Source organism: Bemisia tabaci, chromosome 3 (assembly GCF_918797505.1).
Source record: "Bemisia tabaci chromosome 3, PGI_BMITA_v3".
Classification (NCBI taxonomy): Eukaryota; Metazoa; Arthropoda; class Insecta; order Hemiptera; family Aleyrodidae; genus Bemisia; species Bemisia tabaci.
The window spans coordinates 42369258-42384656 of record NC_092795.1 but is presented as its reverse complement, the minus strand read 5'-3'; the positions used below and the strand labels follow the sequence as shown (position 1 = coordinate 42384656).

Below are 15399 nucleotides of genomic sequence, written 5' to 3'. Positions count from 1 at the left end.
TCGCTGCACTGAGCAATTTTAGTTTCCACCTTAAGGGCCATGTTGCTTGATATCTCTCAGATTGATTCCCTTTCAAACGTGACTAAATTGAGAGATTGCTGATAATGTCTAATTAAATTTTCATTAGTGTGAAACAAAAACCTAAACTAATTTTAAACAGTTCAGTAACCATTGTATAGGCTGATGAATGGAAACGGCACCTACATGATAAATTGCATCAAGAAATTTTAAGATCATTATTTTGGGATCCCAAATTTTGGGCTGAAACTTTCATTAGTTCATAGACCACAATTTTGCAAGATACACGGAGACAATTTACTGTTGCTTCCTCAACAATCCCATTTTTTTCATTTTTTTGGAGGGAGGAGGAGGAGTAGTCTAGAAAAAAGCTAATGATTTGCGTCAATTTCATAATTGGCAAATTTTTCAAAATCTTGGCATTTAGGATGATGATGATGGGACATTTGAGTGAAGAGAGGAAAAATAAATCAGTCCGATAAAAAGTATACTTGCTTTATTGATTCTGATTAGTAAAAATACAGTTAAAGTAATATGAAGAAAAGTGTGGTTCACACTTCTTCAAACTAAAAGATGAGGCAGCAGTGGTTGAAGATGTTAAGTTGCGCTTGTAATGACACATATGGTTCTCTCACTTAATTCTATTACAGCCATGTTCTTTTTACAAAATATTATTGTCAACATTTGAGGTGTTATTTTCACTCAGACATTTGTAATTTCAGAACTATTCACACTTTATAGGAGGGAAAGTATTTTTTCATAGCGACATGTACACAAAGTAGAAGATGAGATCTTGCACAATTACAGCTCCTGATGCAAGAGCTAAAAATGCAGATAAGACGGAATGAGCCAACAGTCGATTAGTAAAAAAGGTATACACAAAATTGCAATACAAAATTTCTTCAGACTGACTATGAGAGTTAGTGTTCTAACATTTTTTGTTCAAGCCTTTAGATATTAATGAAACAAGTTCTGAATGGATAAGTTTTTCCTTGCAACATTATGAAATTTTTGCAGCTAAACTCTTTTACATAAAATGACTTTATTATAACAGCTGTTGGTTTTCTTCTTTTAAATTTAGAATTCTTTGGAAGAAAGGCATTTACATGAGAGATTAGCCCTTAGTGCAGGGAAAATTTCGGTTATGGAACAGAATTGTGATCACTGATCTACAGTTGAAACGCCAGTGGGTACTTTTTGCTCAATGAGATTTAATAACCGACTAATTTAGTTGAATATATAAGTTAGCATTTTAAATGATATTTTAAGCAGAACACAGCAATAAGATCATGGCAGCATCCGAGACCTTGTCTTTACTCCTATGAATCTACAGCTCCTTCAAATTTACATAGAATCATGCATAGGGGAGGCGTCTTATGAAAGAAAACTTGCGCCAAAAGGCCGCTAACACTAAAGTTAATCATTAGGAAGTACCTACTAGCTTCATTTGTACATAGAAATTAGAAAATCACAGACTTAAAATAAGTAATTTCTTAAGACTCGGTGAGGTTTAATTTAAATATCTTTCCGCTTATTAAAAATTAGGTTCTGGTGAACTTCGAAAAAGGTATCCTCTACGGAAGATGTCAGATAAATAACTTTCTTGATGATCATGAATACAAAAAAAAAAAAAAAAAAAAAAAAAAAAAGGTTACAAAAGTTGAGCATTCGCTTGTCTTTTACGCAACAAATTAAAAGAAAATTATGATTTTTGGATTTAGCCAAACTTGGGTTCAACTAATGACACATAATTACATTTTTCAAGTAAATGCTATGATTTCATATGTCGTTACAAGACTGAGACTTCGTCATATCATTTGAGTTCTGCTGGCCGAAGAGACTCTTCTGATACTTCCAATTATGATAATGAGGCAGAAATTTGAATTAACAAGTATCAGAATTAAAAAGATGTAAAAAGGCGAACATGAGGAAAAACTTACTTAAAATATAACAACTAGGAACTTGTTTGGAACTGAAATTCTAACAAGTTGAACAACAGATCAAGAATCCAGCACATTAGGAAGAGGCAAACTGTGGGTGGCTGAAATTTTGATCAAAAAATTGAGGATAACAGGAAAAATTGAAACATACATGTTAATTGGAAAACCATTATTCGGTTTTATAACTGACGACTGTGTTCATCTTATGCAAGGAAGTTGAGAATGATCGAAGTTGTAGCTCTTGGGAGTTGGCAATGAAGCATGGTCCGGTTTCATTCCACTCGGCAGGAACCTCACAGTCCGGTTTTGTGTAAATGTGTAGGTCAAACTCACAGGGGGCATCTAATAAGGGTAAGAAACTGACTGTTGAACAAATCTGTCGGAGAACATCTTTGATCTCTTTCTGTATGACTGTTAATTCTTTGTTGCCAACTAGTTCTCCATTTTCTTCTTTGACATTTTCTTTCTCATATTCAAGTCGAAAGTCCCACCTCTCAAGAACCTCTTTAGTTGAAGTATTGGTTACGACTAGGGATAACTTTTGGATTTTCTCTTGCATCAGCCAATCTGGAAGCAAAAGTAAACTGCAGTGAATAAAAAATAAACTTAGAGACTCAGATGACTATATCTAACGAAGCGTTAGGTGCCTATTACTTACACAGAGAATCTAAGGAACATACAATTTTTTACCTGGTCCAAGGCAATTGAGGGTTAGTCTATCATGAGCACTAAAATTTAAATCCATCTCAAGCCATGAGGAAACTTGCTGCTGACCTCCACTCTTAACACCACAATTGTTATTGGGGCAAAAGGCACTTACCGTACAGGTCTGTTCAATGAAAACTCAATCTAAATTAAATGAGGCATTCCATTAAAATGAAGGAAACTTTGCTCGCAAAAAAATCTGTGCTGAATATTCATGTGTTTTAATTTAGCAGCTGACAAACAAATTTTGGCACTTCAAAAGTGAAAGGTTCCTCTATTATCATACCTCCTTCATTTCTGTGATTGATGTACGGCTACCTTAGAGTAAATTACTTCCTTAAAGGAGCAAGAGACATCAATACTCAGTTTCTTTTGGTACAACTATAAACTCAGTGCCAAGATGCTGCTTAAATACCAGGTGGTAGTGTAAAGGTGAATAAAGAAAAAAATTGATTCAATTCATGGAGGTACATACGTATCCATAGAGGTGTCTTGTTAATGTTGCAAATACTGATATAGATCAGTATTTGCAACATTAACAAAACAATGCAACAATCAAAATCACAGTTTTAAAAAATTAAATAAATAAATAACATACAAACCTTTCATCTGCGTAAGAACTGACTGAAGGAACTCATTGATTTTTTCATCGGTAGAGACCAAAATAGAAAGACCGAAATGCTCTTCAGCTTTGAATGATTCAGGAGGATAAATTCCACGTTGAAAAAGAATGCTATTGATTCCGTAATCTAAATACAGAAAAAAAGAGCAAAAAAATGTAAATGACCTAGGATGTACAAAGATACATTCACAATAAAAAACATAGTAATTATTCAAGATTGAATGGTAGAGCTTTCTCATCTGATGTTGAATCATATGCCAATCTTTGATTAATTCAGAAGCAGGACCACTACTCAAATTAACATGGACGTTCAGATGGCTACATTTTAAGTGTTAGAGCAAAGAACATTTGACTTTGATCTCAACTTCAGAAGAGCGAGCTCTAATATAAATAAATCATTTTTGATTGAAGCTCCCAAGCGGAGGAGAGTAAAATGGAATTAAAGGCTGTCGAAAAGATAAGTACCTCACCCTCTTTTTGAAATAGGTAATACTAACTCTTAGTCCTCTGCAGAAGAGTAAAAAAAAGTTATGCAATATTGGAGTTCCCAACTTAAAGAGCATTTTAGAGCTTTAGGATGCCCTTAATAACCTGCATAAGTACTGCTGAAAGGGTGCAGAAAAATGTTGTAAACAAGGGTTCATGAGGAGGGTATACTTGGGGTGCGATACGATAAGTCTGGAAAATCGGACGAGTAAACACCATAATCCAGAAAATGGCAACACAGCCACCCTCGAGACCACGACTCGGCTTGGTACAAGATAGCTGCCCATTGTTTCTCGCTTACCAGAATCTGACCCTCGAAATTTCTATCGCAGATTAGGCAGCTAGGGTGAAATTTTTTATTTTATCCAAAAATTTTTTTACAACATACATTTTTAGATTTGCAGTGAATTGGTGTTCAAACTAAGGAAAATACACGATTCTGCGGCATAAGAAGATTAATACTTCTTCTGCTAAATTTGCAACTTGCTGAACGGCATCTCCATTGTAAATTAACAAAGGTATCATAACGAAATTTAGTTCTTTATAGTCTCCTTATTTAGCAAAATGCAAGTTTACTTCATAAGAAAATTAAACTTGAAGCATATTTTAAAAATTTCATCTGATTTTTTTGGAGCTCAAGAGAGCAAGGGAGAAGAATGACGGATTAAGAGCCATTGCTGCCGTGCGGTCCATTGTTTAAAAGAGATCGGCATCGGCCGAGACGGGGTTGCGCTGATGTCAGCATGAGCCAGGAAAACCTCGGGTTCAGACATCACCGTATGGCGCCCCCAGTACAGTTGGAGCTTTGCTGGTCCCAGACTTGGTGAGGGCTTCTAATTTACACCATAAACACAAAAACTTAGGTAGGAACGAGTCCTGCTTCCGCATAAGTTTCTGCAATTATCCGAATCATGTCATCAAAAGAACTAGCAATATTATTGAAGTGGCTGACCTGAAGGTAAAATGCCAAAATCGAGTTGAAAATTGATAATTATGATAGATAGGTCTAAAATTTGGATTCTTAGTGAAACAACACTTTCTGTGATGATGATAAAGCATGTACAAATAGTGCTACCTGCTGTTCGTAGACCTTTGCAGTTGCTGAATAAGCTAACAATGATTGCTAGATTGCCGTGCATTGTAAGAGGCAAGATATCGTTGCAAACAAAAGTGAACATACAAAAGTTTGAAGGGCAGTTAAATCGCCAATTTATTCAACGACCTCGCCAAAAAATAAATTGAAGTTCATTGAATGGCAGAAATTTTATGAGAATGCGGAGAATTCAAACGGCTTCACACGATAAGCATTTGAGTTCAGGAAGAAATTTAAACCTTGACGAAGATGATAGAAAAAGATGAATGAACCAAATCGATTGAAAGCGTGTTTCGAATCTTGGAAGAAAACATGATTAAGATGCATAAGTTGGAGTCTGATAAGCTAATAAGGTGAAGCATTGACTTACTCAAGTAATCTGTAACAAGTTTCGCGGATCCTTTCAAAGTTATAGCATTGCGGGTTTGCTGCTGCACAGCGGTCATCTTGACGACAGTTTTTACAAAAAACTAAACGAATTAGAAGAAGATTATGTGACTTGAAGTATTACAGAGACACGGCACGATAAGACAAATTGTCGGTGGAAATTGGAAAAATCACAACACAAAAATCTAACCTCACTCGGCAGGAGAAAGCATTTCTGAATTGGCGCCAAAACTGAGTTTAGTCGTACGATTGGTGGGTACACAGACCAATGAATGACCACTAAGAGGAGCCTGGAAAGAGCGGTCTCTTCGAAATAGATGCACGAACGGTTGAAAATGTACCTATATTTTGGACTTTCATTACGTCTTTTCCTCAAATTACTGAACTCACAATTCGCATGACATGATACATTCTTAACCCTTGGATGCCCAAGTCGTTGTTCATATGCTAAATCGGGTCAAATTGACCATTGATTTTGCGATAGCTTTTGAAGTGCTTATGAAGTATTAACTATGTTATTTTTATGTTTTTCAGGGTGAGAAATACTTTTTTTTTCTTAACTAACTTTCTCTTCTGACCCCCTCCCCTCATCCGCTATATCGACGGTGAAACTTCCAAACCACGTATCTCGTTCGCAGTGTTTAAAAATCTCCACTTCCATTTTACTTTTTGACAGGTGAACGAATTAACATCATTCTTTGAGGTTTTCACAGAATTTTCTCTGCATCGACAGGAAAAATCATGGCAGTTTTTAACATTGGCTGTGGAGTAGTTTTCCATCTATAAAATAAAATACGGCAAAAAGTCTGCAACGTCGCAAACCGCGATATGTGGTTTGGGAGTTTCACCGACGATATGTAATTAGACGTGCGCCCTTAAAGACGTTTGAGAGCTCTTTAATTTTCTTTTTATTTTTTATTTTTTTTTATTATTTTTTTTCAGTTTTCTTAATCTAACTCCACCTCTTTTGGACGGCCGAACCAATGTAATATTAAATAAAAATTCCATGCGGAAAACGTTTGCCCAATGCGAGATTAGAACAATCATTGTAATTCCTGATCTTATGCAGTAGAAAAAAAATAATAAAAATTATAAGTAAGGCTAAAAACATCAAAGTCAGTACGCAGAACGTAGGGAGAAACGTTGTCACTTGAGACATTTTACTTATTTCGTAAAGCAAACAAGGCCGGATTTAGGGGGTGGCCATATGGGCCGCGGCCCATGGCGGCAAGTTTTGCAATTTGTTTTATAAAAAAAAATCGGATTTAGAAACAAAATTACAAACTAGAAAAGGCGACACAATCTCTAATTTCCTGAGAGTATAGTAATTTCTAATTTTGTTGTCTATCGGTGATACAAGAGACAGCACCTTTAATTATTCGAGTTAAGAGAGAAACCAAACACGCAATTTAGCCTGGAGCGGCGCGGCGCAGAGAGAAATGATAACGAGGACTTGAGATGAAAAGGAGAAGCCCGGCGCGGCGCAGCGGTCGGCATGTAACACATATTAGCGCCTACATAACTGCATGCATACTTCACGCATTGCGTCAAACACAGTGCGGTCGGCGTGAAATACATAGCGCCCACAAGACTGCATGAATACTTCACGCATTGCGCCAAAGACAGTGCGGCAGCGCAAGGTGGATCGAGTCAATGGGAGGGGTCGGTCATCGCGCATCACGAGTCTTATTTTCTCTAATTACAGAGATTTCCCGCCCTTAGAATAGAGCAAATTACCCATACCGTACGTATCTTCCGTCGTAGATTCCATTTTTGATCATATTTCAGCCGAATAACGAATTTTAATACGATTTTGACACACTTGTTCATGACTATTGGAAATGGGTTCCGTTAGCTTACATGTAGCTTATTTTTCACGTTACTTTCGGCAAATGGGGTCATAAGCGGCTCACATATAAGCAAGCATTTTGAAAAACTTGACTCAAATACATTATCTGAGGAGTAGGGGGAGGGGGGGGGGGCGGTTCACAGCCTCCTCACCATTTAGGTTGTCATATTACCTTCATTTTCTTCCAATATCGTTTTTTGTTCATGGTACCTAATTGGTTTCTCACAATTGCATACTTACACATAAGGAACATTCCGACAGCGTTCTTTATTTCCTATTTTTTCCTCCAGCCGATAAATATATGTTTTCATTTATATCGTATGAACTCCCTCCCTTTTCAGGAAGTCAACAAGTGTGAATATTTAAAAAAAAATAGAATTATATATGTATCAAAAAGATATTAATACCATTGCTTCTCTTTATGGAGTCAGTCTTGAAGATTATTATATGTACTTTATACCTACATGAAAAATGGAATGTACAGTTAAAAAAGAAAAGAAAAAAAAAATCCTAAGAAACCGGGACCAAATGGATCAGATTCTTCACTTTCAGGTTTTGATAGATTAAATGTGTTTTTTAACCAAGAATCAAATTTCTTCAGAAAATAATCCTTATTTTTGAATGCACCTTTCCACTTTATAATTAGTTTTGAGCAAAACAGTCGGCACTGCTCTAATAAAGCACCATTGTCAAATGATGTTTTGTAGTTTTTTTTTTTAATACAAGAAACCAGCTAATTATGATCGTTCATCGATTTTTGATTCGAATACAGCTCAAGAAAAAGTTCCAGGTGCGTTGTAGACATTGTTTGAGAAACGGGACATGACTGCACAAAACATAAAACGTAAACTTTATCGCACACGGTTTCGCACTTGGTTGAATTAGCTTCATAGACTTACAGGAGGTTAATGTCTCGTCAAAACACCAACAAATCAGCCTAAATCAGTAATCAGTAGAAAAATTACCGAGATTGAGAGATATCGTGTGATGCACGATTTTATTGATTACATTGGAGCAAGATCGGTTCCAAGCATTTCCTATCATTCAAATGGACCGTTTTCGCAGATTAGCGGATGTTAGCGGCTAATTGTTACATAATATTATTCCTGATAGTGGACAAGAAGCAACCCAACAAAGGATCTTGTGGACACTTTTTTATCGAGCTATCTTAACATTTTTTGGGCGTGTTTTTGAAGCAAGTTTTGGAGGTAGTTTTGGTCCTCTTAAAAATATGCCAATGCACATTAATTATATACCAAAATATCCCTTAAAGGGAGGAGAATAAGCATGCCTAATTAAAACTTTGATTCATCTGCCACAGAACTCATGCAAAAGCGAAATAACACCTTGAGAATCAGAAAGGAAAGATACCACCTGCAATGCCAGCTGTAGGCAACCCGCATGTCAAAGCGGAAGGGTTCAAAGACCCTTGAACCACAGATACATTCATTTTGGAAGCTTAACTACTAGAAAATCAAGAAAAAGTATTTGAAATCCGACCTTTTTTTTTCGTCGCCCATGACCGACCTCTACCATTGACTCGCTCCAGCGCGGCGCGGGAGCGGAAGTTAGAATTCCTAAACCAAATTTATGTTTGTTCTTTCATAATTTTTTCGTTCATTTCTTACAAATTGAAAGCCTTGTCCACACAGAGATGAAGGTTTACGGAACTTAACTTTTGCGCAAAGTTCCGTGAACTTTTGCTAATAGTGTTGACAGGGCTTTCCCAAAAAATGTGTCCAATACGAGTAAACACGTCTTATGCACCCCTCCCCCTCCGGCACGTTCACTTGATGGTTTTTATTAATGAATCAAAGCGAATGAGAAGGGGGCGGCCAAATACAGGCTGCCCATGGGCGACAAGTACGTAAAGCTGGCTCTGAAAGCAAATTAAAATTGAAGGTGCGATGATGCGAGACGTTTATGCTCCGCTCTATGCTGCGAAAGAGGTGTCACTCAAATAATACGATAGAAAAATTAAAATACGAGGCCATATTACATCTCTCCTGTCTCCTGCTGTGTCACTCACGTATCCTGAAAGCACCGCTACAAATAAAACAAACGGAACCAACACAATGTGGAAATAGAGCAAAGGAAAAGACGCGCGCTGATAACGGCGCAGAGATACAACTATTCGTACTTGATGGATGTCCGTGTTGTATTTGCAAAATTGAAGGCGCGATGGCACGAGGCGTGAACTCGCGATGCTCCGCTCTACGCTTCCAATGAGGGGTCGCGCCGGTCAGAGTTAAGGAGTAAGAGGCCGGAGTAAAGTTAAATAACGAGACCCGTGGGCTTATTATTGACATTGATAGACAAAACTATAGACAAAGGAGACATAGGGGGTTTGGAGCGATCCTATTAGTTATTTATGGTTCTCATAGACTAAGGGAGAAAATTATGCACTAACTGTCGGGTTTCTCGTTGGCTGCCTTTAGTTAGTCTATTACCTACTGCCTTTGTCCATTGCAACCACCAGCTTTCACCAAGGTTCCGTACATATCCCTTTTGTCATCTTTGTCCATAGCTTTGTCTATCGTTTTCAATAATCGGCCCGCCGATTAGGTCTCGCATATCTTCGGCTGTGTTAACACTCCAGAGGAGCACTCCTTGCAGCTTTGTGTTTTTCGCTGCCAGCTCCGCGGAGTGATTTTCGTATTCGATGATGGCGGTAAATACATCGAATTTTTAAACTCCCCGAGGCAACACTTTTGCATATCCAATGAAATTATTAAACCCTGGAAACAGGGATCGAGATAAAATAAACGAACGAAAGCAAGAGGGTCGTGAGTAAAGTTTTGGGTCTGCCGGATGGAGCCACAAAGATACATGGGGAATCTACAAAGAAGTTTTGAATTAAAGTTGAAATCTGGCGAATTAGTAAGGCGTTGACTTATACCTACTCAAATAATCTGAGATTAGTTCCGTTGATCCTTTGAGAATACACACAAAATTCTCTGCTTGGGTGATCCAACGGCTTCTTTCACTGGCCTCCATATTCGAGAAAAAGCGCGGGATCCTTCACAGATTGAAAATTTACTCACAGTCCTATGCTAATATATTAATTTAGGGTCTAGGGCAAAGGAAGGATCATCAGTCCTTGCTCTAGTCTGTGTATTACTTTTTATGATAATTACATTAATTTTAAATCTAAGAGGAATATGTTGATGTCTCTCATCGACACAACTCTGGAAATGTATAAAATCCTCAGTTTCCTCAGTAAACTCAGAATTGGTTATTTTTTTCTCCCAAACACTCGGTGAGTATGTTGTACAGGAAAACTGTCAGAATTGAAAAATCACAAAAAATAGAATTAAGAGAGATCGCCGAAGACTTTCACTTTAAAACAGCAAATAAAGAAAAATAAACCATAATACGCACTCAACGTTTAATTTCGGATTATTGTCGACTCTTAACGAATTATGACTTGTTCTGCGAGAATTTCAAATCAAAATAAATACTGCTGCATTACTTATCTGATGGCGGCAAGTCTAGTCGTTCTAATTTCGATCAGGAGCATTGATAACATTTTGCTTCCTCTTCCTACATAAGATCAAATATAGGACGAATTAAATTTGAAGGTTCTCTGATAAAATATGCTTAGCAAAGGAGAATATGGTTATTTATACACAGTTAACCAGCGTCCAGTGATCTGGTTTAAGGGGTTCCAGGTCCAGCGATCTGGGTCTGGTTTAATGTACTCCAAAATTTCTGAAAAATAATTTGCTCTCCAAAAACAATGTATTTGTATATAACTGTATGCACAAGCTTAGCAGTATTGCTGACTGTACACGCGGAAGTACCAAAAAAAAACTATTCAATCATCGCCGACCACCGGGAATTCTCGGCTGCGGCCCGCGGCACCAGAGAGATTCAAGCGCCTTCAATTTTTGCAAAGCAACACAGACAGCTGCTACGCAGCTATAGTTGTATCTCGCGCTTCAGCGGGCGTTCTGTTAGCTTAGCTTTGTCCGTCTGACTCTCTGACCGAACTTTTGGGTGAGTATGTGTATGTTATCCCTGCATTCCCCTACCTCGTTTCATCAATCATCTCTTAGACAGTAAGTACAATACATTTCATTCTACATTGTAGGTCTTTAAATATTATGTTATGTTAAATTATGTAACATGCAAACGTGAGTAAATATAAAACCCAAGGAATACAAATTTTAAAACGTGCCTTCTTATTTGATGAAAATGTCTCGTAATCACTTGCTAAGCGGTCCATCGCGCTGCAACATTCACACTATGCAAGCTCAAACTAGACTCTGATTATCTATGTAAATCCGTAGTATTTGTAGACAAGCAGTATCTACCGAAAAAGAACCAAATATTCAAATTGAAAAAATCGATGGTTTAAGCTAATAGTTGAGGATAGTTTTGCACTCGCCTAGAAGCACAAATTCTCCTTCCAAAAACGAATGCCTCCAAAAAACATTTAGTATGCAAAAAAGAAGTTTGTGCTTTACATTCAGTCTTCTGAAGGATGAAAATTCAATTCCATTTTTCACCGTTTCAAGTTCAAGTCATTTGAGTACCTTTTGATGGACACTGCCCTTATTGACTATGCTAATTTTTGTGGAAAAGAACTGACACACGATGTTAAAAAAGCAAAAATATATTCTAAGTTTTAATCTTCTTAAAAATGAAGTACGTACAAAATAAAATTTAGGCCCGTGGTGGGAACATCACAAGTTCTTTGTGGGCTTCAGTATATTGGCAGAAGAAAGTCAGGTGCCCGAGCTACAATTTGTACATGCTTTCATTTATTATTCTGTTTCTGCTTTCCAGTCTCTAAAGTAACAAAAAATTAACGGAAAGTAATGAAAAACAAAATAATGAATAACAAAAACACGTGCATGCATGAAAATGAGATTGCAAATCCAAATAAGAAAGAAAAGAAAAGAAAAGAAAAGAAAAGAAAAGAGACCAGACATCTATACTAAGGTGGACCTTGTGTTAAGTGGGGAGACATGAAGACTACGAAATAAATGAAGGAAAATGAGAAAGGAGAAAAGGAAAAAGGGAACGTAAAGGATGTGCTTCAATTTGGAACCATCAAGAAAACATCTATAAATTATATATGTAATGAAATTTAGGTAAAATATTAAGAAGAGTTGAAAGGATAGGGGAGGGGGGATCGAGGGAGGTTAAAAAAAATTATTAAATCTCAATTATTTGTTTTTTAAAACAATACCTCAGTACTTGATTCTGTTAAACTCAGCCCAACCGATAAAAAATTACCATAGGGATAATTGTAAGAAACCATTCACCTTAACATTCGAGAGAAGACCATGTTCACTATTGACGACAAACACAAAGTACTTGCCTGAAGAAGAGTATTTCGTCAAGATGAATCCTTCATGCACGTAAATAAGGAAATTCCGAAACTCTGAAGGAAAAAATGTATACGAGGAACTGGCAACCAGACTGCTCGTGATCAATCTTGTCAAAGCCGCCGCGACTTTGAAACGAACGAATTCTGGGGATTTTTTCGCCCGAATATGTACGTATATGTAGCACTTTACTTTCATTATGACGAAAATGTTGCGCCCCGCTCTCCCGTCGAGCTGGCACGTCCCAGTCACAGGTCTACGATGGAAACAGCGATGGCGATAACAGATTAAACCAGTCCATTGATTCAGAGCTTTCGGATTAATTAGACGCGATCAAGTTTTTTAATGAGCAAAAAATACCGGCTCCGGCCAGCCGGATCCAACCCGAAAGAGGATCAGTCCCATTTGACAGAAACCTAAAAAAGAAATTCAATACCTACTCATCGAGCGACATGCGTTGTAACAGCCAGCTCCCATCCCTCCTCCCTTCAGCTCGACTCTTTAGTTTTTATTCCGTGCAGTTGGTTAAATTGCCCAATTTAAGCTCTGTAAACATATTTTAACTGTCCGTTCAGTGGCGTGGCGTGCTTTGCGATATATTGATTGATCCGTCATTTAAACCTATGGAAAAGGATCGATAAAGAGAGTGTTCGCAACGAACACCTTTAGTTAGTATAGTTTCAAATGGAGAAATATCGAGAATAGTAATAGTTTCAAATGGAGAAATATATCGAGAATCGATCATTCACGCCTCGCCACTGTGTCAGTTGTCAACTAAACACGATGCTTTCGAAAGAAAGTCTTTTGGATGCAGAGTCCAGACTCTTAAAAAATTTGAGAAGAAAAAGTACCCTTGTTTCAATCGGATTTTCGCTCAAATTAAGGGGAAATCTGATAATTTGAAGATGCTTGGCTCTCAATTTAAGCAAACATCTGATGGAATCAAGGGTATTCTTTTTCCAGTGTGGCATGCATTGGACGATGAGTGAAGGCCTCAAAACTTATCTGTTACGCAAATGACAATTAATTCTAATAAAATCCCATAGAAGTAAATGTAATACTGCCTTTGGATTTGGGTTTAAAAGCTAAAAGTCGTTTGAAGTGGGTTTAGTTTCACATTAAAAAATACAAGATGCGGCGGAAATTTCAGGAGAGGAAGAGTAGAGCGTAATATAATTTTCATTAATATGTTTATCAGACTTTATTGTGCTGCATTTTCGCTATTGCACCTGGAAAATCATATGCGCGTATTATTACAGATTTCATTTCGCACTGAATTTTGTCGAAAGACGAATTGCCATCTTTTTTGTTCCAAATCCGTGCGATTTATCAGGATTACTCTTAAAAAATTCCGTACTTAAACGTAAAAATTACTTTTCCCACAGGAGGAAAATAATCCAAAAAGAGATAAAAAAAAGGAAAGAAAACTCTACTCACCATACTCGAATGCCTATTTTTTTTGCGATTTCGACGGTCGGCAAGGTAGTAATGCATTTCTTGGAAAATTGACAATGTCGCGATAAATATCAATAATACTTAACTTCATCGTCACAATATAGAACGATGGAATTAAGTTAAGATGTACTAAAAGAAACAATCAAAGCACTTTCAGTTAGAGTCGCATGCGACGAATACGAAACGAAGTTCACTATAACGCCTGGACGCAACTATTCGAACTCTACGAATGTCCGCGTTGCATACGCACGGAAGAGAAGGCGTTTTGACTGTCCAGGCATTCACCACTTCAACTGCGGGCTCGACAAAGTGAGACAATGGCAGGAGTTGGACAAAATATGGATACTTTGTAGGCTTAATTCGGAACGTAAAGGTTTTAGAAGTGGTTTCGTTGATTTTCTTGCAAAATTTCCTTAGAGAACCTCATACAATTTATTATGTGAAGAAATTAATATCACAATTTGCAGTTTCAGTCAAAAATTTCACGTTCGGCATTTCTCAAAGACTCGTTCCTAATTGCGGTGGGCTTTACTGTGAGGAGCTAAAATGACTGAGTGCTTTCAATTCTTCATGTACACTTCGAAGACATCTCTTAGGCACGAATAGTTGATCTACAAATCATTCTCAGCATATACATGGCGATATCAAAAGTGAAGTACAAAAGATGCTCACATCCAACGTCTTCATGCAACTATTCGTGCCTAGAAGATATCCTAATTGTAGTATAAACGAAGAATTATAAGCGCTCTACCATGTTGGATCCTCGCAGTAAAGCTCGCCGTTGGCGCGAGTTGAAGTGGTGAATGCATGGACAGTCAAAACGCCTTCGCTTCCATGCGTATGCAACACGGACATCCATGGAGCCCGAATAGTTGTATCGACGAGTTGAAATGAGTTTTCGTCGGAAACGACGCTAACTAAGAGGGCCTCAATTGTTTCTCGTTTCTTTTCTCAAACAAACAGATAGTCATATTCTGACTTTAAATATCTACTGTATAGTGGAAAATGTTTTTCAGTGACAACCTGTTTCACGATCAATTACAAAGTTCATTCAAAGTTAAACTAATGCATTTTAAGGTACAATTTAACGTGATTACTTCACGTCAGGGAAAAGTATGATGTGGAATGATTTTTTTTTACCTATTTTAAATCCAGAAAGTGACCTATATCATCATTTATAAACTCAACAACTTAATTTCTTGGTATTTGTGTCTATTTTGTTCGTACATTGGTGGAACTATTTTGATTATAACTAATTAAATTATTTTTATTCAGCCAAATATAATATATTAACAGTATTTGACACTGTGCTTAAAAAAAGAGCTGGCCGAATGTGAAACTGTCAAATGCGTTGAGTGTAGTGCTTTTGAATTATTTTCATATACCTATTCTTGTATATTTTTACTGCGGGGTAAAAGCAATCCAAATTTTTACCGTTTTCATACGGTACGCAACAGTAAGTCCTCACTGCTTTATGGCCGGAGACTCAAATGCAGCGCACAAAAAAC

At 37.2% G+C, this 15399-nt stretch overlaps 1 protein-coding gene across 2 annotated transcripts; it reads right to left on the bottom strand.

Moving 5' to 3' along the window:
* Positions 1-497: 497 nt before the first annotated feature.
* Positions 498-10466, bottom strand: mad2 (mitotic arrest deficient 2). Of its 2 annotated transcripts, none has more exons than XM_019052328.2 (3): positions 10004-10466; positions 3266-3412; positions 498-2525 (listed from the first exon to the last, which is right to left on the bottom strand). In XM_019052328.2, exons 1-3 carry the CDS (start codon positions 10095-10097, stop codon positions 2128-2130), a joined length of 639 nt encoding a protein of 212 aa, XP_018907873.2. In that variant the 5' UTR covers positions 10098-10466; the 3' UTR covers positions 498-2127. The 2 variants fall into 2 exon arrangements, with proteins under 2 accessions (XP_018907873.2, XP_018907874.1); XM_019052329.2 differs by lacking the exon at positions 10004-10466 and adding an exon at positions 5235-5560.
* Between the last annotated feature and the right edge of the window lie 4933 nt (positions 10467-15399).

Bases quoted from the DNA above. Each gene is read 5' to 3' on its own strand.
- mad2 (XM_019052328.2), bottom strand. From the start codon at position 10,097: ATGGAGGCCAGTGAAAGAAGCCGTTGGATCACCCAAGCAGAGAATTTT. The intron at 3,413-10,003 runs GTAGGTATAAGT...TTCTGTATTTAG, and splicing joins ACTAATCTCAGATTATTTGA to ATTACGGAATCAATAGCATT. The intron at 2,526-3,265 runs GTTTGTATGTTA...TTTTGCTTCCAG, and splicing joins AGTTCTTACGCAGATGAAAG to ATTGGCTGATGCAAGAGAAA.